Source organism: Gadus macrocephalus, chromosome 5 (genome assembly GCF_031168955.1).
Source record: "Gadus macrocephalus chromosome 5, ASM3116895v1".
Classification (NCBI taxonomy): domain Eukaryota; kingdom Metazoa; phylum Chordata; class Actinopteri; order Gadiformes; family Gadidae; genus Gadus; species Gadus macrocephalus.
This window is the reverse complement of record NC_082386.1, coordinates 16,900,992-16,928,235: the sequence shown is the minus strand read 5'-3', so window position 1 is coordinate 16,928,235 and position 27,244 is coordinate 16,900,992. Positions and strand designations below refer to the sequence as shown.

General features: G+C 46.5%; 3 protein-coding genes and 1 long non-coding RNA gene across 4 annotated transcripts; all 4 read right to left on the bottom strand.

The window, feature by feature from the left end:
* Nucleotides 1-135: 135 nt before the first annotated feature.
* Nucleotides 136-3,518, bottom strand: LOC132458269 (uncharacterized). Its single transcript, XM_060052847.1, has 4 exons — nucleotides 3,171-3,518; nucleotides 2,257-2,811; nucleotides 2,000-2,160; nucleotides 136-1,550 (listed from the first exon to the last, which is right to left on the bottom strand). Exons 1-4 carry the CDS (start codon nucleotides 3,333-3,335, stop codon nucleotides 1,142-1,144), a joined length of 1,290 nt encoding a protein of 429 aa, XP_059908830.1. The 5' UTR covers nucleotides 3,336-3,518; the 3' UTR covers nucleotides 136-1,141.
* Nucleotides 3,519-3,591: 73 nt separating this feature from the next.
* On the bottom strand, nucleotides 3,592-6,447 carry tpgs1 (tubulin polyglutamylase complex subunit 1). Its single transcript, XM_060052849.1, has 2 exons — nucleotides 5,575-6,447; nucleotides 3,592-5,066 (listed from the first exon to the last, which is right to left on the bottom strand). Exons 1-2 carry the CDS (start codon nucleotides 5,901-5,903, stop codon nucleotides 4,412-4,414), a joined length of 984 nt encoding a protein of 327 aa, XP_059908832.1. The 5' UTR covers nucleotides 5,904-6,447; the 3' UTR covers nucleotides 3,592-4,411.
* A 643-nt stretch (nucleotides 6,448-7,090) lies between these two features.
* On the bottom strand, nucleotides 7,091-18,404 carry LOC132458266 (inositol-3-phosphate synthase 1-B-like). The gene is made up of 11 exons (XM_060052846.1): nucleotides 18,206-18,404; nucleotides 17,899-18,021; nucleotides 16,130-16,291; nucleotides 12,995-13,124; nucleotides 12,290-12,483; nucleotides 11,582-11,731; nucleotides 11,055-11,270; nucleotides 10,355-10,519; nucleotides 9,151-9,264; nucleotides 8,331-8,548; nucleotides 7,091-7,824 (listed from the first exon to the last, which is right to left on the bottom strand). Exons 2-11 carry the CDS (start codon nucleotides 18,010-18,012, stop codon nucleotides 7,611-7,613), a joined length of 1,677 nt encoding a protein of 558 aa, XP_059908829.1. The 5' UTR covers nucleotides 18,013-18,021; nucleotides 18,206-18,404; the 3' UTR covers nucleotides 7,091-7,610.
* LOC132458268 (uncharacterized) lies at nucleotides 10,526-11,042 on the bottom strand. The gene is made up of 3 exons (XR_009525874.1): nucleotides 10,899-11,042; nucleotides 10,778-10,798; nucleotides 10,526-10,660 (listed from the first exon to the last, which is right to left on the bottom strand). It is a non-coding gene; the product is annotated as an uncharacterized LOC132458268 (long non-coding RNA).
* Nucleotides 18,405-27,244: the final 8,840 nt, after the last annotated feature.

Sequence of the window (27,244 nt, the reverse complement as noted above, 5' to 3'; positions counted from 1 at the left end):
TATCAACATATTTGTGAAGGAACTGAATTATTTATTAAATCATTCCAAACGGCTAGAGATCGTAGACTGTATAAACTGCAGAGGCGACGATTAGATACTATTTTTGGAATTTAAGAATTGCTGTTGACACCAGGGAAAGTTTCGAAAAATATTTTATCTACATTATATATTATTATCAATCAACACTAACGCACACAGAACGACGTGAAAGAAGCATCCATGAAATTATGTCGTACTACTGTCTATTTTAGGTCTATTTCCAGATATTGTATAGCCAGTGACATCTCTTGGCCATGGAGTATAATTGCATGTGCTCACTCAAGTGTATCAACAGTTATAACGGTTGAGTCATAACAGTTAACTGTTGGCATACCATAAACCTGCCTAGTATCTGATAAGGTATTGCAATCTTGAAACTATCGGGTCAATCATTTGAGGCATGTGACACCAAGCCAAAATAAACCTCAGTTAGTACGTATACTTATAACAATATACTTGTATATTGATATTATAGATAATACATTTGTTTCCTTTCATATAAGTATTTGAAAGGACATCAATTTACTGTAAGAAATAGCACCAGAAAGACACCTGAAAGGGTTGAACCATTGAAGTAATTAAAAAGGAATCAGTAAACTCAGTAGCCCAAGTTCAACGTAATCTTAACCCTTTCACAGAAGGGCTGTGCTAACGCCTGGGTCTTTAACATAGCAACCAGCTTGTACATTATAGGCAGTCTACACTTTTGGGAACCATACAGAGCACTTGTAAATGAATGTGTGCATAGTGAGGCTTTATAAAAGAGATTAAAAAAAATTGCAATTACCCAGTCCATCCATAACCTTCGAGTACCACTGCTTTGAAAAGTTGCATAACGCATGAAAGGAATGAAAGACAAATACATACAAAGAGGATTTACATAACAGAATAAGACCACCGACATTTCATTCACAACGTTTTCATTGAAATGTTTCATGTTAAAATATGAAATATCGAATAAAAGCCCTACTCCATTTCCATGGAAGATTCTCCATAATTCAAACACAGCTTTGGGACGAAGATCTCCCACATCCAACAGCTCCCGTCGCCGTAGCGGGACGTAAAGCCCAGCGAGTGATAACAAAGGTACAACGTTAAGGAGTCACTCCTGCTGTTGGAAATAGTCACAGAAGAGTCTCCGGACCTCCTCCGCCTCCCCCCGCTCTGGCCCCTCGCCCCCCCGGGGGATGGCGGGCTGGCTGGGCTCGACGCGGGCGGCCTCCTCCTGCCACTCGGGGCGGAAGGCGTCGCCGCGGGCCTCGCACACGTTGTGTAGGATGCAGCAGGCCAGCACCATGGTGGGCAGGAGGTCCAGCCGGCAGTCGTTCCTCTTGGCCAGGCACTGCCAGCGGGCCCGGAGCCGCCGCAGGGCCGACGCCGCCACGCCACGGGCCTCCGCCACCCGCCGGTTGAAGAGGCGCTGGGGTCCGGGGAGGGCGGCGGGGCCCTCGGGGTAGGCCGTGAGGAGCCAGGGCTGGAGAGGGTGGCTGCCGTCTCCCAGGAGGACGTACCTGCACAGGGGAGACGGACCAGTGGGCAGAACCCCGTGAGAACGAGTCCCGACCGCTGAGGGTAAGGGCGGTCATGAGAGCTGCAGAGCCAGAGATGATGGAGCTCACTGTGGATCATCGTTGACTACAGATGGGTCCGGGTCGATTTAAGGAATAGCTATAGTTGCAATGTTACGTGTTGCAACTTAAACCATCAATCAGTCAGATATACATCTCTTATTTTCAATTGGACAATTTTGGAAGAATGGAGCCACACAATTCTTGTGTTCCAGATCATAATATAACGGTATGGAAATCAATGACGTCCATTCGTCAACAGTTGCATTCATCATATTATTCCACATGGTATTATTATATCGATAGATTTGTTGCCTTGTCCCCTTCCTTCTCAACCTGCTAAGATGCAAACTGACAGGATGGTTAAACCCTCCTCTATCCCCTCCGAGTACCTCAGCGGACGTCCCATGAAGGGGGGAGGGGGGTCCGGGGACAGCCCGCCCTCCGAGGCGGAGGACCATAGCCTGGAGCACTGCAGGATCTCTGCCGGGTCCGTCCCACCTGGGAAGCTCCCACAGACGTCCCAGAACTGTCCCAGGCCATTGACGGACACCTACAAAACAAAGCATAATGACTACCCCTCCTGATTGGACGTTTCGAAGTCTCTCTCTGGCCAATGGGGTAGAGGGAGACACCTGTTCTGTCCCACCTGGGTCAGAACGGACATCCATCCCTCAGGGTTGCAGTAGTCTGCGGTGTTGGCGGACGGCGTGAGGATGGCGGTGTGCAGCGTTGCCACCACGCTCGCGCAGTGGGGGAACCCCGCACGGGACAGGAACGCCCGGGCGGAGTCCCGCAGCTCCCCGCCACCGGGGGCGCGCAGGTAGGCGGGCTTCAGCAGCGCGGCGAGGGCGTGGCACAGGTCCCGCACGCAGCAGCACACGGTGGACTTGCCGACGCCGAACAGCGCGCCGATGACGCGGTACTCCGCGTTGGCGGCCAGCCGCCACAGCGCCAACGCCACCCGCTTCTCCACGGGCAGCGCCCGCCGCAGGCTGGTGTCCTGCCGCGTGAGCCGTGGGCGCAGCTCGTCGCACAGGTGGAAGAACGTCTCGCGGCTCATGCGGAACTTGTCCAGCCAATCCGAGGGCTGGAACTCGTTCTGGGTCATCACGCGCTCCCACCAATCGGTGGAACGCGTGGTGGTCCAGGGGCGCGTGCGCATGCCGACGGTGGAGCTGAAGCCTCCCACCGCCGTCATCATCTTGGGGGGGGGGGGGGGGAAGAGAGAGAGAGAGAGAGAGAGAGAGAGAGAGAGAGAGAGAGAGAGAGAGAGAGAGAGAGAGACAGAGAGACAGAGAGACAGAGAGACAGAGAGACAGAGAGAGATTCATGTCTTTAATCGTGATCAACTATTTCAAGAGATGTGAAACAAGTGCATTTCCTCGATGGTACTCATGGATTGACTGGTACAAGCCAGGGAATCAACCCAAGAGTATATTTTTTTTTACATCCCAGCTCTCATAGTTAGGGTTAGACACGAATCAATACAAACACCATCATACAGTACACTAGCATGGGTGGCACACCGCTTATTAAAAAGGTAGACCTCTTCCTACGTACCATTAACATCCTCTTCTGTCGCTGCAAGAAGTACTGACGGTGGCGAACACGTCTCTGGATTTCATTGCGTCTCTGAATGTTGATGTTGTTGACATCTCTTCTGCGCTTCATCAGCATGTAGGTCATGGTGAACATCAGACTCCGCAGCCGGTTGTCCTCGTTCATCTTCCAAACAATCGGGTCGACCAAGAGTTAACGGAGAACACATTCAGCGGAGTGTGTAGACTACACAGACTGCTCGGGTGTTGTACTGGGTCGGGCAATTTGTATTATTCTTTGAGTATCCTGGAAATAACTGGGTGCATGTGTACAGTGTTTATGTATTATGCCTGTGGTTTCCGCCTTCCTTGTTTGTGGTGGTCGAGGCAACGATATCTGGAATTGCAGTGCTGCCACCTAGCGAAGAGAAAAGATACGGCCATTTTTTAGTTTTGGAATATTTTTAATCCAGACGAAATGAATACAGCAAATGTGAATTCTGACATGCATCTCAATCACGGATTTATTTGACAAAGTTATTATTTTGTTATATTTGGCAACAGGTTTGTTTCAATTACCTCTGTGTTCCACTATGTACATGATTGGTAGATATATGGACTTTATTTGATCATTCAATAAATTCATTGCAATGCAATTTTTGTGTTTGAAACCAAATGCATTGCATTTTAGATGGCAAAGCTGATTTCCCACAGGAAGTACTTGACTTGTGTTTTTTTTTGGACGGTTGGAAACAGAGTCAAAGTAAGCAACTAAACGTGCAGCTTATAAGTAAGTCTTTTAGTCTTTTTTCATGTCTGAGTGTCAGCAAATTGCCATCAAATAATTTTTGTAAGCCTTATTATAAATATTAAATAAATAAATTAAGTTAAGCCTCCATATGCTACTTCTTTTGTATCTGTACTTAGCTTGCCTATTTCATTTTAAACTGCTACATGACACTTTTTTTTGAAGGTACAGACGAACATCTGTTGGAACCAGACGACATGGCGACCCCCCTCCAGGCCACACCTTTCAATGCCCTGCCCCTCTAGGCCACACCCCTCCTTACAACGCCCCAGGCCACGCCCCTCTAGGTAGCATCCTCCAGGCCACGCCCCTCTAGGTAGCATCCTCCAGGCCCTGCCCCTCTAGGCCACACCCCTCCTACAACGCCCCAGGCCATGCCCCTCTAGGTAGCATCCTCCAGGCCACGCCCCTCTAGGTAGCATCCTCCAGGCCACGCCCCTCCAGGCCACGCCCCTCTAGGACACCACCCTCACCCGGGCGATGAAGAGCTCTGCCGCCGCGTTCTCAAACTCCTTGGCGTCCATGTTCCCCCCGGGCCCCGGGGCCCGCCCCCCCCGGGCCATGACCTGGGCCACCTTGTGGGAGGAGATCTTCGCGCTGGCCTCCAGGTAGCGGTTAGCCTTCAGGTTAGCCTCCGGGGCGGCGTTGGCGTTGTTGGCGTTGGGGGAGCGCTGGGCCCCGGGGCCCTGCGACGTCTCCAGGGCCTCCTGCAGGGTCCCCAGCACGGCCCGGCAGAGGGCCCGGGACGCGGGGCCCTCGGCCGGGCAGCCCACCTGGGCGTAGAGCCGCTGCGCCTGGCGGATGTAGTCGGAGAACACGGCACAGGTGAGCACGCCCTGCCGGAAGAGGTCGTAGGGCACGGCCTCGTGGGCCTGGCAGTGCAGCCGGCGGAGGAGCGGGGCCGAGGTGGAGGCCGGGACCCCCCCCTCGCTGCACAGGCACTGGAGCGTCTGGGTGTACAGCCCCCCCCGCACCCCGCCGCCGGCCCCCGGGCAGCCCTCCCCCGGGGGCCCCTCCGAGGCGGCGGGGTCGGGGCGGCCCCCGGGGGGCGCGGAGGTGGGGTGGCTCAGCAGGTCGTAGGCCAGCAGCAGGTTGTTGCTGAAGGCGGAGCTGCAGGTGGGGACAGGAGACATGAACAGCCAATCAACACTGGGAGACCGCTGAGGGCCTCGACCAATGGGAGAACGCTGAGGGCCAGGACCAATGGGAGACCACTAAGGGCCCGGACCAATGGGAGACCGCTGAGGTCCAGGATCAATGGGAGACCACTAAGGGCCTTGACCAATGGGAGACCGCTAAGGGCCCGGACCAATGGGAGACCGCTGAGGGCCAGTGCGAAATCTTATGAAGGTCGATGCCAAGTATTGTAACAATAGTTATAAGACGCCTGTGTATTTGTATTTGTGACGTCAGTCTGCAAAACAAATGACAACATTAAGGCCTAGTATGGTACCTACCTTACATACCAATAGTAGGTAAATCACGTACTATAGTAGGTCTATACCTTACATAAAGCAGGCCGGGTACCCGACATAATGTACAGTATGGGCCGGTCCGTTTATTCACATGTAGCTGTTCTTACTGTTACAGTGACCTGATGATTTTAAATAGGACAGACCGTTGGGAGTGATGGGCTAGTCGCAGATGCCACAGAGCTCTGTTGAGATGCTGCTGCTCCTGTGCGCATGCGCTCGGCACGCCGTTCACCTGGTCACCGTCAGAGACGCCGGGCGTCCCGGCGCTCTCCGACACGGAGGCGAGGTTGCAGAAGTGGTCGGCTAGGAACCCGATGGGATCGTCCGACCTGGATTCCACCATCTTCAGAATTGCCCCGCGGAGCAGCTCCCCGACTCCGAGCTGAGAGAGGAGCAGCCTGTCGCTCTCTGACTGGGTTGGTTTGACCTCGGGCAGAACCGCAGTCCCACCCGATCTGCGCTTCTCCGCCATTGTTACCCTGGGGTAGTAAACAGAAGAGATCTGCTCGATCGACTGTCTGATGTGAGAAATATTCTAGTCGTTTGTATATAATACTACACAGGAACCACCACGCAGTGCACCAGCACATAAGATGTCTCCGTCTGTTGTGGTTGTCACGGACGCGCCTCACGCCTGGTAGACGTAATGGGGGCACAACGCCCCCTATCGGGATAAAATGGAATATCTGCCCACCAGCATCGATGCCTTGATCGGCACACATGATTAATTAATTTCATTAAATATTCGTTGATCTGTTAAATAAAACAAAAGGCAGAAGTCTTTTTTACAGTAAGAACGTTCAAGAAAATGTACACACATATCCTTTTTCCTGAAGCTAGGATGAACACGCATGAGTAATGGTCAGTAAATAATGTGTTACACAATAAGGGTCGGACAAAAACCGTACCATCTCCTGAATCTTAAATCAGGGGGTGCACAACTTGATAGAATGGATTTGACGTTTTATGTTTTGGTTGACTCATTTCCGTCTCCTTTTATGCAGTAAACCATGTGTGACTATTGCCGCTTTTCCACTGCATGGTACCAGCTCGACACGACTCGACTCAGCTCGCATTTTTTGCGTTTCCACCGCGGTACCATGGTATCTGGTACCTGAAGTGGCTGCTTTTTCTAGTACCTACTCGTTCTAGGTTCCAAGCGAGCTGAGCCGATGCTAAAAGGTGACGTCGGCAGACGGCCGGCGACTGATTGGCCAGAGAGTGTGACGAAGTCACGAGAGCGACATGGCAACCATGCTGGTAACATCCATAGCAGCGCCGCAGCCAACATGTTCCACTTCTCCAACTTCTTCAACATGCCAGCTAATAATAGTAATGCGATCGATGTCCTCCATTGTTGTTATGTGGGTTCTGTCCATGTGTGGGTTGCGTATGTGTTGTTTGCGTCGCGTACACAAATACGTCACGGCCCTTTCGCGCAGCCGACCCCGCCCACGTCCAGGAGGTACTATTTGCGGTGGAAAAGCACCCGTGCTGCTACCGTGTCGAGTCGTGTCGAGTCGTGTCGAGTCGAGCTACATGTGCGGTGGAAAAGCGGCATGTGTGTGTTACTAGTCATAAACTTGCCAAGCTTGACCTTTAACCAGTATGAGACAGTGGCCAGTAGCATTGGAAAATAACACAATGAGATGCAACAGGTTAGTGGACATCTTTATTCTCCCGTGAATCGGCTTCAGTGTTATTATACAAACAGTGAGAAAGTTTAGTTTCAGCTCATAGACCGGCTCATTTCTCAATCACCCACTTTCATAACTGAATACAAAATTCATAACAATGAAATACAATTGACCTCGCCAGCAGCGGAAACAAAAATATGAGGACTAAAAGTCGTAACCACGACACGTACGCCTCTCTCTACATCAGTGGTCCTCAAAACCATTTATACAATCATTATAACAGATGTTATAAAATGTAACAAAATACAGTACTGTAGGCCTGTGGCCGTATTTAGCTATGCACTGCTCACGCAGGAGGCACATGTAACAATTGTATACCAACAACCTTTTTAGAAAAGGTCAAATTATTATTAAAAAATTATAAGACTAAGGAGAAGGCTGCGTCTTCTGTGTTAAGATGACGTTTGAGACGCAATGGTCTCCAAAAAAAAATAACATTCACATTTTTATTTTTACCGGTTTGAGAACCACTGCTCTACATGTTATATTTCTACGTCGTTGTCCCAGCCTTCCCCGTTGGCGTGAGCTACGTTGGCATGAACTCCGTTTCCATTGGTGGCATCCAGGGCCTTCCCCTTATGGAAGGCGGCTGCTTTGGTCCCATTGGCCAAGCCTTTGGTGAGTTGAGGAAGGAACCCTGTCTGCAGCTTGTACTCCAGCTGCATGTTGCTCTGAGGGGGGAGGCCCAGACAGGCTCTGAAACACACACACACACACACACACACACACACACACACACACACACACACACACACACACACACACACACACACACTGAATAAACTCGCAGTCGTGATGCATGGCACCAGCCTCCCATCCAAATCCGTGACAACATTTTTCTCTCTAGCCTCTTTGTACGGGCATGTCGGGTCACCACTGTCCTAAGGTCATGCAACTAGTAGAAAGGTCGGGAGCCAGTAAAGGTCATAGGTCAACATCCTGAGCTAAGACATGTCCCCTGAATTAGAAATGTACGTGTAGTTGATTAGGTGTTTTTTGTGTTGTTTTAACAACTGTAGGGTTACTATAGAAGCGTAAGAACCAAAGCAATTCCCGCGAGCGTGAGCCGGCAGTGAGAAGTGTACAGAGCCGACGAGAACAACGGATTCATTGAGATCCCTTTTAAATGAGATCCTCCGGTGGATCCCACACGCGGTGGATCCCCGTTGTGATCCCGTCGTGTGCCCCCCCCCCCCCCCCACCTCATGATGTTCTCGATGGCGGCGCGCTGGCGGAAGAAGGCGTTGACCAGCGGGGCCCCTGGGGGCTTCAGGGGGGCCTTGCAGAAGAAGGACAGCAGGGCCAGCACGCTGTGGAAGGACTGGAAGTCCTGATCCCCCGGCGCTCGAACCCGCACCCTCTGGCACAGCTCCGTCATCATGACCAGGTCCAGGATGATGGGGCTGGCCAGCAGGGAGTCCTGGGGGGGGGGAAGAGAGAGAGAGAGAGAGAGAGAGAGAGAGAGAGAGAGAGAGAGACACAGAGACAGAGACAGAGAGACAGAGACAGAGAGAGACAGAGAGAGAGAGAGAGAGACAGAGACAGAGACAGAGACAGAGACAGAGAGACAGAGAGACAGAGACAGAGACAGAGACAGAGAGAGAGAGAGAGAGAGAGAGACAGAGACAGAGAGAGAGGTTGTGTTTGATTGAGCTGAGCCTGGATGGGTGGGCCGGGGCAGGGTCTTATGATGGATGGGGTTGGCTCATTTTATTATGGTCAGCTTGGGGTGGGGTCCATTGATTGGCTCATTGTATGGTCAGTTTAGGACAGGGTCCTATAGGATTGGCTCATGGTGTGGTCAGTTTAGGGCGGGATCCAATATAATTGGCTCATTGTATTGGCCAGTTTAGGACAGGATCCTATCGGATTGCCTCATGGTATGGTAAGTTTAAGGCGGGGTCCCATCGGATTGGCTCAATGTATGGTCAGTTTAGGGCGGGGTCCAATAGGATTGGCTCATGGTATGGTCAGTTTAGGACAGGGTAAACCACTTGGCAGACATTCTACCAGAATACTGACCTCACAGGTGTTGTGGAGTGCGATGGTGTTGTGGCCTCCCATCATGATCTCTGAGCTGTATTCATCCATGGCCCGTTTACTGTCTCCGACGTAGGGAACGTACTTAATCACCACCTGGAGCAACACAGAACCACACGTCCTGTAACCCAGGCTGAACACACACATCACCCACAGACAGCCACTTTCACGCGCACACACACACACACACACACACACACACACACACACACACACACACACACACACACACACACACACACACCCTCACTCACCCCCACAGACCAACACACACACAGACACACCAACTCACACAAAAGCACACACACACACCCACTCATAAAGACGCACACACAGACACGCTCACACAGACACACACCCATTTATGTTATGCCCCCTGGTGGTGACTCATTAGAAGGGCGCAACATAAGGCAACAGACGTAGGGTGAGAGTGCAGTGGCACAAAACCGCGAAACGAGGTATCAAACAATCATATTTATTTACACAAAAAAACAAGCAACCCAGGGGTCAAGGAGGACTAAGAGTGGCGCCAAAGTAAACAAAATGAAATTTTGTTTACAGGTGCTAAGCACCCAAAAATACAGCGGGTGGTGCACACTCTAATCTAGGGTTGCAACAACAGGTGAACCTACGTGATGCAAGATGTAGAACCCAGGTTATCCTACTGTCCTCACTTGCTCCCCAAAGACAGCCGCCACAGACACACCCAGCCAGGTCACACACAGACACACCCACCCACACAAAAGCACACACCTCACACACACCCACTCATAAAGACACGCACACAGACACACGCACACAGACACACCCACGTGGCACACCCAGAACAGACAGACCAACGTACAGACACACCCAGCCAGACAGACAGACATGTCACACACAGACACACCCACCCACACAAAAGCACACACCTCACACACACACACACCCACTCATAAAGACACGCACACAGACACACGCACACAGACACACCCACGTGGCACACCCAGAACAGACAGACCAACGTACAGACACACCCGGCCAGACACACCCACACACAGACACATCCACTCACTCACACGCACACACACACACACACACACACACACACACTTACACAGACACACACACAGATACACCCACTCACACACACACACACACACACACACACACACAACCACTCACACGCCCACACGGGCCCACTCACACAGTGGTCGGGCTTCTCCCCGGGCCCGTACAGGATGGGGTTGGACTGGACCATGTCGTCCACCACGTTGCTCTTGGAGATCTCCTTGGAGCGGAACTGCTGCGGCGCCGACAGGTTCATGCCGTCGTTGTTGCCAAGGTGATTGTAACTGACGATACAGGTGGGCTGTCAGGGAGGAGATACTGTTAGCCGGAGCAGATGTTGGGACACTTTGTGAGGGGTGTGAGGGGGCGTCCGGCTCTGTAGGACCATAGGGATGGAATACAGAATTGATATACCCCGCTCCTTCATTCCTCCCCTTCTCACCTTGATGCCTTCATTACATGACGGAATATTTTTTCCTCCCCTTCCCACCTTGCTTCCTTCCCTTCTTACCTTGATGCTTTCATTACATGACGGAATATTTTTTCCTCCCCTTCTCACCTTGCTTCCTTCCCTTCTTACCTTGATGCTTTCATTACATGACTGAATATTTTTTCCTCCCCTTCTCACCTTGATGCCTTCATTCCATGACTACATCTTCCTTCCTTCCTTTCCTTCTCACCTTGATGCCTTCATTCCATGACTACATCTTCCTTCCTTCCTTTCCTTCTCACCTTGATGCCTTCATTCCATGACTACATCTCCCTTCCTTCCTTTCCTTCTCACCTTGATGCCTTCATTCCATGACTACATCTTCCTTCCTTCCTTTCCTTCTCACCTTGATGCCGGCGCTAACCAGGAAGTCCACAAGCACCGACTTGATCTTCGTCTGTCCCGACTTGAAGTCGTCCCCGCCGATGAAGACCCCTTTCTGCACCGCCAGCTCCACTGCCCCGGGGACGAAGGTGTTCTGGGGGGCGCCGTTGATGTAGGCGCAGCCCTCCAGGATGCTGGCCACTGCGAACAGCGTGGAGGGGGACACCTCCCCGCCTCGCTGGGGGGGGCGGAGAGCAGACTTTAACACAGTGTTTGACATGTGGAGGGCGGGGGGGGGGGGGGGGGACACCTCCCCCAGACACGGGGAGCCAAGACCAGAGCTTAATGCAGTGCATGATATCAGGTTTGGGGACAACTCCCCGTACCACCATGGAACAGAGACCCGACCACCAGTCTGCTCTCGGAGCCCAAGAGCTGAGTGTCTGTGGTGCCATTGGCCAGGGTCACCCCTGGGATTTATCCTTCAGACCTTCAGTGTCACTCCACCGGGGCGATCTGCTGGTGGATTAACCCCCTGGTCGGACTCACCTGAATGGTGGCCAGCAGGTTCTCTGCCGTGTCGTTCACGCCGGGGGTGAGGTCACAGAAGCGCTCCGTGTTGGCCGTCCACAGCACAATCACCTTGTCCACGCCGCTGGACTGCCAGAAGTCCCTGATGTCGGCCCGGATCTGCTCCACCTGGACAGTGAGGGCTCCTTCAGTAAGCTGCTCCTCTACCGACAACACGGCATGAACGCAGTGAGGGAAAGACTGCCTTGGGACATCGTAGCTACACGGTTACAATTTTAAAGATTTTGTGCGTGCGTGAGTGCATGTTTGCGGGTCTGAGGTCGTAGCATAAGCTCAATGATTGGCATGTGATGTCACCGTTATATAGAAGTGAGATCCTTCAGCTACCATCCACTTAGAAGGCGTCCGGTGTTTATCGTCCGAGTGTGGGGGTACTGATGCTTAGATTGATTTCGGACATTCCAGCAGAAACCTCCGCTGCTTGAGCCTGAGAAATGCTTAGAAATTAAGCTTGCGTGGACGCACTGATGCTGCGACCAATAGAAGAGCTCACCGCCTGGGAGCTACTAGAGTCAGTTAGCATCACACTGCTGAGAGATCTAGTTAATGGGTGGTCCATGCGGCAGCGGCGCTACGGCCCAGACGGGTCACTGTGGGAATGTGTTGGTTGGTTAAAGTTCCTGATGGTGGTTGGCTGAGGGAACATCTCGAAGAGACCAACGTTACCTGTTCTGCGATGGTGCCTGACAGGACGTTGTCAGCTCTGCTCCCCTGGTTTGCAGCAATGAATTCTGGGATGAAGATGGAGGGGCGGGGTTTCAGGCTGCTCATGTGGGGGCGGAGCTCCTCCTGCAGTGACCAATCAAGGACTTGGGCTCGTTCCATTGCCCGCCCTAAATCCATTGATGAAATGTCCCAGCCTGACCAACACACACACACACACACACACACACACACACACACACACACGCAAACAGATTAACAAAGGGAATGCTGTCCTGGTTGTATTAAATACGGATCTCTTTGAGTCTCAGTGCGGAGTACTGGGTCTGATGACTGTTGCCTGAACAATGCTTCTATCTATCTTCAGATCCATCCCCTGTGTAACATCTGAAACAATCTTCAGTGATCTGATCTCACCCAGTGTAGTGCCACGTTGGAATTCAGGAGAGAGAGAGTCTGCGTCCCAACAACAGAAGGCTCTCCAGCCGTCTCCGCCTAGGTGAGGGTCCTAACTGCCTGGGGTCAAGGGTCAACCCTCTTACCTGTCCTTATCTATCCCTGTCTCTCTCGCTCTACTTCTGTCTCCCTGTCTATCTCCCCCCCTATCGCTCGGTCTCTCTCCCTGCCTGCGTCTCTCTCTCTCTCTCCTTCTGTCTCTCTCTCTGGAGGGGGGAGGGCAGAGAGTGGACGGTGTAGGATCAGGCATACCATCAAAGATGATATCATCAGGGTGCACCATGGGTAAAAGGTCACGGAACGGCACGTGGACCTCCCCTTCGGGCGCCATTCCTAAGCTCACGGTGGACGACTGGAAGAGTGAGCCGAAGTAGTTGGCCCTCTGGGGAGGCAAAGAAATTCTGTCGTTAGACAATTTCTTCATTTCGTCCATGTTTGTTTATCTTGATTTTACTATTTTCTTTTATATATTACATCACATTTATCATCATTACTATGCATATTTTTTGCCATCTATTTTTTAAATCTCCATCCTATTGTCAGATGCATTTGTTGACTTGTAGGACTTTCGGCATTGCACATTACACAGAAAAATAGCCAATTAAGCGACTCATTTCACTTGACCAATTGAATGATTGAATGACAATTGATGTGTTTGAATGACAGGGGAACATGCATTGTATCATATGTTTATTTAGATTTGGGTATGTTTTATCATTTCAATTGATAATACAGTGGTTCAAAATCGAAATTATGTCCTGATTCATATCTCATTATATTTACTGGGTTGTTTCTGTTACGTAAAACAAAACATGAACAAGAAGAGACCAACTGCCAGAAGGAATACCCATATAAGGTATGATGCTCTCTGTAAGAACTAGAGTTAAGAACTTAATGGTCTGCTAGATCTGTGATCCATCCCTGTATGAACTAGAGTTAAGAACTTAAGGGTCTACTAGATCTGTCAGCACATGAAGCTCTTAATGAGGGGTCTTCTGTGCTGATCCGAGGAGGGGAGAGTATATTTAGTAGGAATGAAGAGGCTGAGCGAGCGTGCGTGTGTGTGTAAGAGAGATAGAGACTAGGGGCCCTATTTTAACGGTCTGAAATGCAAGTGAGCAGCGGCAAGCGCAAGTAGCTTTGTGGGCGGTTCTACGGCGATGTCGCTAGTTTACCGGCGCGAAAAATGACTCTTGCACCCGGCGTATTTCTAAAAAAGGTTGGTCTGAAGTAGCCTAATTATCCATAGGTGTGGTTTGGGCGTAACGTGCAATAAACTAATGAGAGTGCCAGCTCCCATCCCCTTTAAGAGCCATGAGCGCATTTAAATCTGACGAGTTCATATTTTGACAGCGCGTCTGCAGTCTCCGATGAGACAGATGCACATGAATTTCAAACTTCAAATGGCTCAGTTTATTGCCAAATAATATGGCCTAATTCACACACGGAATAAGGTTTTCTTCCACAACTTCAGAAATACTCAGTCCTCAAATAAATTTCGGCAAAGAAAACGTATATGCGTTAACTGTGGTTCTATTTAATGATATACGCAATACATTATAAACATAGTTTCTTATCAGTATTGTATGCATTATCGTTATCGACTTGTGTTCCTAATATGCATGTGTCCCCCTGTTAATAGGCTTTTCCATGGACTGTATTATGCGTTACGTGTTTAGTTTGCGTGTGTTTAAACAGATGGACGCAGACACGCGCACCCGCGCGCGCGTGTGTGTCACACATACGCACACGCGGCCCCCCATGTACATGTTTTCTCACGATCAAATACTCATCAATCCTAAAAGTTATGGGCATGTACACGATGTCTGTGTCAAGAAAATATGTGTTTGCTGTACGGTGTTTGCAGATGCATTGATTTAAAAGTACAACTTACTACCGCTGTATCAGCTGTTCTTTCCCAAATAATTTACCAAGAATGTGTGGCTAGATAGATGACAGAAGCAAAGTGTATGCGCGAGGTGCACGAGCTACATTATGCGGCCTGCAAATAGCATCTGAACAACGCGCCACTGACTTTAAACCAGGTATTTCCTGGTTTGTGGCGCAAGAGTGGTTTCTGAAACTGCAAGATAGCACCAGGGAACGCTTGCGCCAAAACACGCCTCTTCCTTTCCCCGAGCCGCCCCTTGGGGCGTAAATCATTTCCTAATTTACTTTACTTCTTACTTTATACTAACCAAAGCTACTGAAATAAAGGTTAATCCAGTGGAAAGAAAGAAATCTCTGTATTTTCTTTAACATAACCATGCCTTATCATATTCCTATATGTTCTGGAAGTGTCCAAGTTGCCCATCTTGACATAACATATATGTTCTAGGGATGGGCGTGAGGAATCGATTACTCGAGTACTCCTCGTTACAAATGAACTCGGTTGGTGGCACGGTTGGTGGCACGCCAGAATTCAAAAAGTTAAGAGATGGCGGTTAAAGCAAAGCGCAGCGAATAATTGAAATACTAGATCAGAAATATGAGATCATAAGGTGAAATGTAAAATATGCCAAGCGAAATCGAGCTACCAGAGTACTACAAGTACTATGCGGCAACATATGCTCCTGAAACACAACAGTGAGTTCGGGAAAGCAGACCCGCAGCAACCAAGTGTGTCGGCTATTTTCACCACCGCACGACGCAGCTGTAATCCCGGCCGTGTAGAGAAGATCACAACGCTGAGTATTTCCATAGTCCATTTGCTGCCGCTTTATTTGCAGCTTTAAATTATTTGCAATGGTTAGGCTACTTGTTTCGTTTTTGCTTTTTTTAAACCGTGACAGGCCTTGGTTCGACGTGATTTAAATTGTGAGACGCATATTTATTTTTGTAAGGAAAATGTGTTTTGAACGTTTGCAAAAATAAATAATGAATACTCTGATAACTCTGACTATTTTGATGGAGAATATGCATTACATGTTTGGTTGTTAAAGTTGCCGTTCATCATTAGGCCTATTCCTGCTGCAGATGCGTTGCATTCTAAAAATAGATTTGATTAAACGAGTACTCGAGTGATCCTCGAGGAATTCCTCGAGGCACTCGAGTTTGGAATTTACTACTCGTGCCCATCCCTAATATGTTCCCATTTCCAGTGTGCCCTCACCTATGCTGTAAAAAACAGAATTGATAGATTGAAACAAGATTCAGCATGTCTCTCCCAAAAAAACACTTGGTAACTGACTGGTAACTTTGAAATTTTGCCTTAAAAAAATGCACACAATGGAAAATGTTAAATTAATATCTAAAGCAATGTACAGATAATGTATACAGCTGTAATAATCAACAACTCGGTTTTGTGATCGTTTGACGCTGAAATCGAAATCGCGTTCAAAATTGGATTATACCCCCGGCCCCAGGGGGTATGGGGGTCTTTCTTACCTTCTCCCCGGTCTTGGTGGTCCAGGTGAGCCCCATCCGGTTGGCCAGGACGGCGGCGGTGACGGTGCTGCCGTTGTTGCCGCCCCACCCGACCAGCATCACCCCCACCCGGGGCACGGTCCTCTCCGTCCGGAAGGTCATCTCATGGGTGGCGGGGGAGACCTGAGCCAAGGGGGTGGGGAGACAGAAGCTGTGAAGTCTGTGAGTGTGCACACTTGTGTCCGTGTGTGTGTGTGTGTGTGTGTGTGTGTGTGTGTGTGTGTGTGTGTGTGTGTGTGTGTGTGTGTGTGTGTGTGTGTGTGTGTGTGTGTGTGTGTATGTGTGTGTGTGTGTGTGTGTGTGTGTGTGTGTGTTGACTGAGTCCCTGAAAGAAGGCCAGGGGATGTTTGAAAAGAATTCTAGAAAGTGCTTGGAAACCCTACCCTACCCCTAACCCCCCCCACACACACACACTTTGACTAATTCTTGGCCGCTGACGGCTGATTGGGTCCTAACGGGTCGTCTGTCTTCGCTGATCGGCTCGTTTAGCCAACACAGGGCGGGGGGTTTGGGGGGGGGTCATTAGCATTGTTTAGTCTCATAAAAAACGTCAGACAAGTTCCTATTGAAGTGAACGGGGCGCTATTAAACCTTCCCTCACTGATCCTCTGTGTCGCAACAGGACTTATGACCCGAGGGCTTAGACAAGGGAAGTACAACTGTTCTCAAAAGAAGGAACATTCCGTCCAGAGAAGGAACTAAACCCTCAGGCACTGCTGTGTCAAAACAACACTATTATATTATGATACAATGAAACCACGCCCCTCAGACTCATAGGGTGTACCCAACTTGGCTGAACGCATAGAAAGGGTATAGTCTATAATAGCGGACGTTTAGGTTTCAAATAGTTTGCCAGTAATTTGATAATTGCACTTAAACAACATGAACATTTTCGTATTTGCGTAAAATAGCATCATTTGGAATAACTAAATCTAATGCATCAACTATTTTATTTCGCTAATTCTTTAAATAGACTGTGGAATGCTCTCCCTGACCATCTAAGGGCCCCACAGACTGTGGATTCTTTAAAAAAAGGCCTAAAAACCCATCTTTTTAGAAAAGCCTTTGGCTAAACTGCTATTTATTTATTTTTATTTTTATTTATTTTTTTGTTGCATTTTTCTCTTTTCTTTTAATGTGCATTGTAGCACTTTGAGATCATTGAATTTATATAAAGTGCGTTATAAATAAAATTTATTATTATTATTATTATTATTATTATTAAATATCCTATGACTTTCAGATGCTATGATGGAACACAGAGATGTGCTTTTGCTCATGCGCAGCTTCTTTTAAAATGCGTAGTCGGTAGTGACGCAGTTTGAAGTTTAAAACAGTTTTGGGTGAACAATTGGTTGACTATCGACTTCCTGCAGAGAGGGTTTCCCTGTTATAGCGCAAACTAGCATCAGGTTTTTATACATCTATAGATGATGGGGCAGATTATCCGCTATCCCCTGGTTTAGACTACATCCAGCCCGGTGTCGCAGTTTAGAATAGGAGGAGAGAGGGGTTGGGTTTCAACGCATCCATGGGCAGTAGTCATTCCGGTCTGTTCTATTTGGTATTAGGCGCAGACGACCACCAATACATGGATTTAACGGCTAAATATACAAAGCAAACACAATATCATGTATCTGCCGAGACACAAAACTGATCTGCGCCATCAAGGCAGCAGATCGACCACCGTGAATACTCGGTATTACCGGGGAAGTAAAGGATGTCCTTACCGTGATGGTGCTCCCCTCCCGGCGTACCGCGGTGGTCTGGTAAGAGTACTGAGACTCTATGTGCGTATCGCTGTACTTCACATTGGGACTGTCGATGGTAATGATACCTGGCATCGTTGCGGTCTAAAAGCAAAGAGAAAGACATAAGAAAGAGAGGCAAACGTTAACGACGTCGTCAGTCGTCATTAATATATGAATGACGACTACGATAACATTAAGAGCAATTGGAGGTCGGCATGTAGGTAGAGCACGATCTATAAACTCCACGCACGGCACAAAAGCGAAATAGAAAGGGAACTTCACTCACTTTCTGGTGTGAAGGTCTGCTCGGTTTGCAGGTGACTGGCGGTAGGGAGCCTGATGGGGAAGGAACCAGAGTACCACTTACATAAGAGGCAGGGCGTGCATGACGCGAGGAGACGGGGCATTTGGGAAATCCCCCAGGTCTTTGTCTCGACAAATGTAGGCCATGTGTACCGCGTGTGTAACGCGTGTGTAACGCGTGTGTAACACGCACACACAAACACAAAGGGACGTCCTTAGGGGGGGGTAAATTAGGATGATTACAGGGGCGCATCACTGATGGGGGCGCCCCAGAGGACACTGGTGGTATTATTAAAATATATGCATGTTGTGGTTTGTTTCTCCATTTTACAAATTCATTAGAAAGTCTTCACCCTATTATCACCCCTCTAATTTGTCATTATTTGGTACAGCCCAAGTCTTAAGCCCAGTTCAGACCAAAGATTCACCTTGCAACGGCTTGCAACTCGCAACTCCTTGCAACGCCTTGCAACGCCTTGCAACGAGACGGGCTGCGACGTTCTAAAACTGGGCAGTTCACACCGGCTGCAACGCGCTGCAACGGGCTGCGACGCTAGGTGGTTTCCATAGCAACTGTGAACGCTCTGGCACAGCTGAGAGCCGCAACATCATCATTTGCGTAGGTTAGGGATTAGTTAGGTTTGCGATTAGTTAGGTTTGCAATTAGTTTTCTTTTTATTTTACTTGAGAGAGTAGGCTAGAGTTACTAAGTTTTGTCATTCTCCACTACATCTGCATTGGAGTAAATAGCTGGAGCTTACAGTTAGTTTAGATTACCCGTTGTTGGATACATTGCATTTTCCGTTAGTTGAATTTCAGATTGATCTGTCTTAGTTCACCATCGGCTCAACTACTTGGAGATGGATAACTTAATTATAAACAGGCCTAATTATATTAGTGAGAGTGAAATGGTCGCAGTTTTTGCTGTGGCTTTAATCATGAAAAGGAGAAGACGGCGAGTTATAAAGCCAAGAATATGGAGCCGCAGTTGGGTACTTCAGCGGCAGAAACAGGGTGCCTACGCCAATCTGGACAACTCACATCTGACGTCGGCTCGACTTCGGATCTTTTTAAGCTGGAGTGGACAGTACGGTACCGGGACGGAGTAAGGCCGTGACGTACAAGTTGTTCTGTGCTGTGATTGGCTGAAGAGGAATAGTTAAATCGCCGCGTTCTAAAACTGGACCTTGCGATTTGACATGTTCAATCTCTGGCGACTCCTTGCAACTCCTTGCAACGGCTTGCAACGGCTTGCAACGACCCGTTCACACCGCCCCTGCGACGTTCTAAAACCGTCTCGTTGCAAGCCGTTGCAAGGTGAATCTTTGGTCTGAACTGGGCTTTACGCTACTGCAGAGCAAAGTAGCAGCCAGGCAGATCGTTGTGAAACAAGTGCAGACGGCTAGTGTCTTAAACTAGCAGTCTAAAGTCAGTTTGTGTGTATCCCAGTCGGTGAAATGAAGAAGTCAGGTTGTCAGGGGAGGAAAGAGAGAGAGGAAAGAGCTCAAAGCGGTCGACAGTTCGTCACCCAGTTTTTTACCAAGAAAGGTATATTCCTTCCTCTACACTTTCCCAACAACCTGATAACAAGCCTAGACTAGCAGCTAGCGCTACTGTAGCTAAGATAATTACAGCCTGCACTGGATGATAAAACTGAAAAGATCGTTTGCATTACCATCCACATGATATCCATTAGCCTACCTAGGCCTAAAAAAAAAAAAAGTTTGGTTCCTGTTGGTTGTCAGTTGAGGTCATGGGTAGGTAGGGAATTTTTTTTATTTTTTTATTTTATTTTTTCCAGCGGCAGCGAATGATAGGTAGGTTGTTTTCATTTAAAAACGAGAAAATTCGCTCATCCTTGCAGGGGCGTAGGAACGTGTTTAACATTGGAGGGGACACATATCGGAAACCTGACAGATTCATTGATGGTTCGAAGAGAAATATGTCATAAATGAACTACACTGCAAAACATTCACAAATGTATTTTATTCTTCTAAAAATATACATTTGTAAAGGAAAACACATTTTGAATGGCAGTATTGAACTGATAGCCTACATATCAAATCAATTATTTAATTGCAGGCCTTATCATACAGTTTTGTAGACTGATAAATAACATGTGAAAAATATTGATCTAAATTTGAATTCGTATTTTCTGAATACCTTTTATTTTCTTAGTTGTAGCCTATCTTATGCCTCAATGAACACACAGGCAAAGGTTAAGGTTAAAGGGAAAAACAGCATCAAGAATTTTAACATCCTATCAACATCCTTTCTGTACCGACAGCGATATATTGATGCACTTCTTATGACAAATGTACTTATTGTAAGTCGCTTTGGATAAAAGCGGCTGCTAAATGCCCTAAATGTAAACGTAAATGTAACTTGTTTTTAATCTCGAGTAGGCCTATGTGATATTATTCGAACATTTCCACTAACTGATTGGTGTGTGAAGGCAAACGAAAACGACATTAGAATGGATGTAATGAACTGATAAATATAAATTAGTGTGTAGAACTTATACAAATAAAAGCTAGATAGCACTGTAGTGTGTTATCCAACAGTGTCAAACGTGCCGTGACACACAAAAGGTTGACAAACTATGGCCTAGGCAAAAGAGCCAAAATGTTTTCTTCTCCTGTCATTTGCAGCCACGAAATGCTTGCTAATTGACTTCTTGTCAGTAAGTCAAGTCTATCCTGATGGAAATGACAGACAGCAACATGGTTGAGTCTGTTTTGAGACATTGTGGACCGGAGCCAAAACTCTTGCTAAACAAATACACAGGAACACATGAACAACACCAACAAGCACAGAATCACACCATAACTCTATCTCACCGTTTACACTGGTTATTTTCTCATTAACAATTTTAGAACAGAAAGCTGCACAGAGCAGAGGAAAAACACTCACCTCCTCACAGCATTAAAACAACAAGTGAGGAATGGCGAGCGCAACGGAAGAAAATGACGTCACGATCGAAACTTCAAAATAAAATAACAAAAGCTCCCAAACTATCTATTTACAGAGAATATCACGAAATAAATGTAATAAATAAAACATGAGGGAATTTTGGTGGAATGCATACATACTATGTACCTGCTACATATGCAACACACTTTAGCGTCCCTCCGAGAGAACGGTTGTAACGGTTTGCACTTCAAGGCGCGGAGTGATACTTTCACAAAATGATCGGGCGTCATAGCAGTTATGTATACGCTCATTATACAACAGTTAGGAACCAATCAGATCGCTGGATTTAAGCCACCCGTTGGATAAGTGGAGATAATGCGATGATTAGCATTCCATACTGCTAGCCAGCATGGTAAATAACATTTATGTAAACAGATTTTGAATATTTTGATTGGCTGCATTACAATATTAGCAGACATTAAACTAAGGATACTTACATTTTTGCTGACTTTTAGGTTTTAAGTCAGCTAAAATGACAAGTAATCTACCCTTAGATTAATAGCTACTATTTATTGTAGGCTAATGCAGCAAATCAAAACATACAAATACATATTTAGTCCTGCCCAGCTCAATCCAATAGACTGTTGACAACATTGTTTAATATGTTCAGATAATTATGAGACATATTCTGAATTATATGATGTATCTTAGAGTCAAGGCCCTCTTCAAGCCATGATGAACCCACATAAGAAACTAGTGAGGTTGAAATAGAAGAAGGGGAGAAGGAGGACAGTCTAAGCAGAAGCAGCACTGTCACAGTCTATTAGCTTATTGCTGTCTAATATACTACAACCCAGGTAAATGTGTAACTAAATACTAACTTACTATCAAGTGTACAAAGTAGCCTAGGTAAGTAGGTAGGTTTATCATGTTGTTATACAGTTGTTATTAATTTTCTTCTGATGATAATGACTACCCAATTTTGACCCAGTCTAACCCAATATTTAATGATTATAAAATGTGAATGAATGTTTAAAAATGTAGGCTATATATAATTGTATTTTCTTTTTAAAATATATGTATATTTTTTGGGTTGGGGGGGGGGGGGCTCCATATCTGAATTCTGTCAGGGGGCCTAGAATTCCTAGGGACGTCCCTGCACACACACACACACGCACACTCACATTTTTACGATGAGAATCCTAATTATCATATTAAATTATTATCATCATACTAAAATAGCATTTTTAGGTATCCAAACATACTCTGTGAATGCCTAATAATAATATATAATGATAATGATGTTATGTTATTACTATTAGGTTATTATAAATACGTAGGCCTAATACTAAAATAATATTCCTATTAGGCCTATAGTACTATTTATGTTATTAAAATTATAATTAATACAATTATTATTTGTATTTGTATAATAATAATTATTATTATTATTGTATATATATATATATATTATTATTATAGCAGTATCCCGGCAGTGAATGTGAGGTATTTTCGGTGGCCCTTTTAGCTTATATTAAATCAATACAAATAAAATCTAAATCTGAATCTGATAGAAATTTATAAATATGTGAATAGGCAAGGCAAGGCCACTTTATTTATGTAGCACTTTTCATACACAAGGCAGACTCAAAGTGCTTCACACATAAACATTGACATAACATGAAATAAAATAATAGATAAGTAAAAGAAAACAAATGCAAAGAAATTAGAGAAATAGATCAGCATTTTAGATCAACAGTCTGACTGGTACCCACGTCGGGAATTCAACCCGACCTAAAGGAACTTGGTCCTTTCTCTGGGACTCCAACCCAGATTCTAGGACTCTAAATGAACCCAGACAGAACTTGGGTCTATTCTAGGACTCTAACCAAGATTCTAGGACTCTAACCCAGACACACGTCAGGACTCTAACCACGAACCAAAGACCTTATTCTGGGACTCCAACCCCGACATTACATAAGTATTTGTGGGTAATTATTCATTAGCTTACTTTCTGAAGTTAATACAGTTGAATTTAAGCCTTTACGCTATGAGTTAACAGGCTAGTAGCCTACATACATATACATTAAAGCTAGGGTGGGTAATTTCTTTACTGTAATATTTGGCAAAACTGTCCTAATAGCCAGTCAGCTATATGTAGGTGAAGTGCTCTGAGAATATCTGCTCATAACTTTGCTCTCCCCTGCCTCTGTGGGCCGCACCCAAAAATTGCCACCGCTCATGTACACTTTGACCAATCAGAGCGAGGCTCTGATTCTCCGTTCTTATTGGCTGTGGGACTGTCCGGTCACCTTGGCAACGACGTTGGTGCGTCCCTGCGTGAGCGTTCACGAGCCTAGCGGTCTGACAGTTTTGTACTACTACGGCGGACAACAAATGAATAGCCGTGTCTTCATCAACGGCCCATACATTTCCCATTCCCCGGATACCATCAACTAACACCACTAAGACAGAGAAAAAAAGAGGAAAGACACTTGTTGAAAGGACAGCTACTAAAAGGGAGGCGGAGAGAGCTCGAAATAAAACCAGAGTAAACATCGGCGTGGCTTATGAGCGATGGAGAGAGTTACGTGACCGGAGAAACTTAAAATCGGACCCTGAGATGGCTATATTTCTTATAGACAGGTAAGGAATTGTGCTATCCCTCCATGGTATATTGCGATGAATATGTAAAGTGTCGGCTGGTATGGTTTTTTACTAAGCAAAGCCACGATAACCGTTACATTACGGTTCTGTAATGTAACCATTTCAATACGGTTCTGTAGGATGTCTTGCATCAGCCGATGGTTCTTTTCCCGGTCCGTTTTATAGGTTAGTTATGGTCACACCAACCCTGGCTGTCGGAATAACACAGAGATTGTGCTAACACGTGGCCTAGGCTTCAACTCAACTGTGGATAATGTCCGAGTCACGTTTGTATTAAAGCTACGTTGACACAACTGCCAAGATAAGCACTGCGAGGGAAGTCTAGCATATGATATTCCATGTATTGTTATAACGTTGTTGCAAGCTAGCAGCAGCCTAGCTCAGTTTCGCGATCGCTTTGAAGTGACGGTTTCCTTGTGTGTAATCTGGCTTTCTGTGTTATTTTAACAAATATATATATTTTTTCAGCACAGTACTGTACATACACAATGATGGACAACGACAGTAAAGAGATCATATCGATTGTCAATATTGATAAGAGGGAGACCTAGAAGAATTCTGTTATCATGGAGAAGGAGTTTTTTTTTTTTTTTTTTTTTTTTTTTTGCTTTTGTTCTTATGCTAACGAACTACAGTTGCAATTAGTTTGCTATCTTGCTTGGCTGATACAGCTACCTTTCTTAGGCCTACCAGCGCAATGGCAATGATTTTAAGATAACATACATGGTATGTCTGTGAGTAAGATGTTGATGCTATATATGTACTTATGTAGCAATCAGCACTAATGTTTAATTACCTCGGAATCGGACATGGTGTTTCGTCTTCCTATCAATGTAACTGAATTCACATGAACGCGCATAACTGACGTTCGGTGGGAGGAGCTACAGCAGGTAGCGTGGCAGGGACGGGCCAGAGAGCACGCGACGGAATCTCAACGGCTGTTTTCTCCAAAATCGCCCACCCTAGCTTTAAGCAATCAATACTATACATATTTTCTTATAGTCTACTATATTAAAGGGGGCATATTATACCACCAGGTGTGAGTGTGATTAGCCTTTCAAGCCGTTTCGAAAATCTGACATCACTAGTGGGCGTGTCCACCTAGATCTGTGCTGGGGCCTCTACTACGAACCTCGATTCGAGGGTTAGCGAGGTATGTTGAGCTCAAAGCCTGGGTTAGCTGGACCACGAAAGTCGATCTCTTTTAGCGTCGCTGTATCACCATGGCGACTTATGCTCGTAACCAAACCTGGTCGGGAGCAGGTTTTCAGCTTAGTCTACCCGGAGATCAGCTACTTAAATCGGCGTGCGCAGCTTCCTATCCCTTCCTCCGACAATGGCGTCATCATTTGTGGGTGTCCCGTGGACCTCGGCGCACTTATCGTACAGGCGTCTCTCCGGAGACAGAGGGTTTTTCGGGACAGAACCGATCCCTTGGCATTGTCTGACGATATTCTTTATGAGCGATACAGATTCTCATCAGAGGGTATTCGTTATTTGATCGTCCTTGTTGGACCGTATGTAGGCAATGCAATGCTACACAAAGAAGCCGTGCACTTACTGTTGCGCAGTGTGTGTGTTTCAAGATCAAAGGTGGCCCCACGTTCAACGTAGTCGTACATTAACCTTGGATAGTCAAGTGCCGTGTTGTACATTATCCCTTACATAACCGCTATGTCAGTGACACAATTAGGCCTTTATTCTACAAATTCATATTATAGCTGTGAGAATTGTTAAGAAAAATCACCTCCGCCCTGGAGTCACAGGCCGACAGAGTCTCCTGCAAGAATCAGGGAAACCTAGACATTCTTTCCAAAAATTAAACATTTAGAAGAATACGTGACACTTTGCATTGATAGTCATACCTCTGATTGGAGATTGATTGCCTGCGGATCCTCCAAAATAATGTTTGTACCTTCAACTAAAAGTGACACAATTCATTTACACTCAATCATTTCACATTTGATTAGCGAGACAATTATTTATGTCCATTGCGAATACATGAATACATACTCATTACAAACGCCTTGGATGTCGAGGCAGTGGGGTCAGAGGACATCCCCCCCTTCCACTCCTACCATCATCGGCCGACGGCCGACCTTTGTTATTGGCGAGAGCCAGCTCCTGTGAAGTGGTGAAGGGCGGTGGAGCGGTCCCCCTCCCAGTCGTATTAATTTGGGTTTTCTTTTTATTTGCTACAGGTAATCAACATAAAGGTTGGAGCATAGGCCATTGCAAATCATAGGCTAGATTCACCTGAAATTATTCAAATGGATGCTTAGTTACAACTTACCACATTGAATAATATATTTATATTTATTTTTGACTTGGCCCCATGTTCGCAGGAGTGTGCTGGCACCACATCTATGGGGGTAAAAGGCATGATGATACATGATATTTTTTATACAATATGCAGATTCTGTCCATTTATGAATTAACACGGTCGGCTATTTTTTGCCAGCACGCCACCCTAGCCATATTATGAGCAACCGTGTTCCCCTTGGCTGTGATTTGAACTTTGAATTCCTCGTAGGAGTTTATAATAATACACTGCTCGCCTTGGGTGAAATACACCGCTCTCGCTCGATTCGTTTTGCATAAGGGTGAGTCAAATGACGCGATAAACTCCCCTTTTATGTGAACGCGTATTGAACCTAAAGCAGAAAACCTGGTCAACTAATTGAATCTAAAGTGAGCGTTGTGGTACCATTTAACTCTGGTTGCGAGTTGCGTCTCTGTCGAGCCAGGTTTTCCCCAAGAATGCCTGGGTATGTTCAGCGAGGTTCGTGGTATACCCCTGGATAGATGAGCAACGTTTACTTCAGTCCACTGGGTAGGCTGGTAGACTGATCTATCCAGCACAGATCTAGGTGGACACGCCCACTAGTGATGTCTTATGGGGCAGATTTTCGAAACGGCTTGTAAGGCTGATCACACTCACACCTGGTGGTAAAATATGTCCCCTTTAATTGTTGTGAATCCTGATATTAAAAAGGGTTATGCAGTGACCTCTAGCGGCTGGAAGTGTGTATTGGTGATAAACTCTTGTCTATTCTTTACACCCTAATCAAGGTATGTCGATATTGGCGTCACTAGGCGGTTTTATTCGGGGCTATTGCCCCGGATATTATTTAATTAGCCACGATTATAATTTTTGGGAAAAAAATAAAATAAAATAATATATAGACTATATTTTTCAATATTTATTGGTATATTTACAGGTAACTATGGAATGCATCAATTAAATTCAGTCTAGAAGTGATGAATTGATTCTAGTCACTAATGGTAGTTCGGTTATTTTGAAAGAAACTGTCCTTGGGATTCCAAGGACATCTCAAAATAAAGTAGCCTAGTCCTTCATAGATAGTCGTTCTGGCAAGAGAATAAACAGTTTAAAAACATAACCAGACTGTTTACCAAGTGAATTAACCTATCCCCAGTC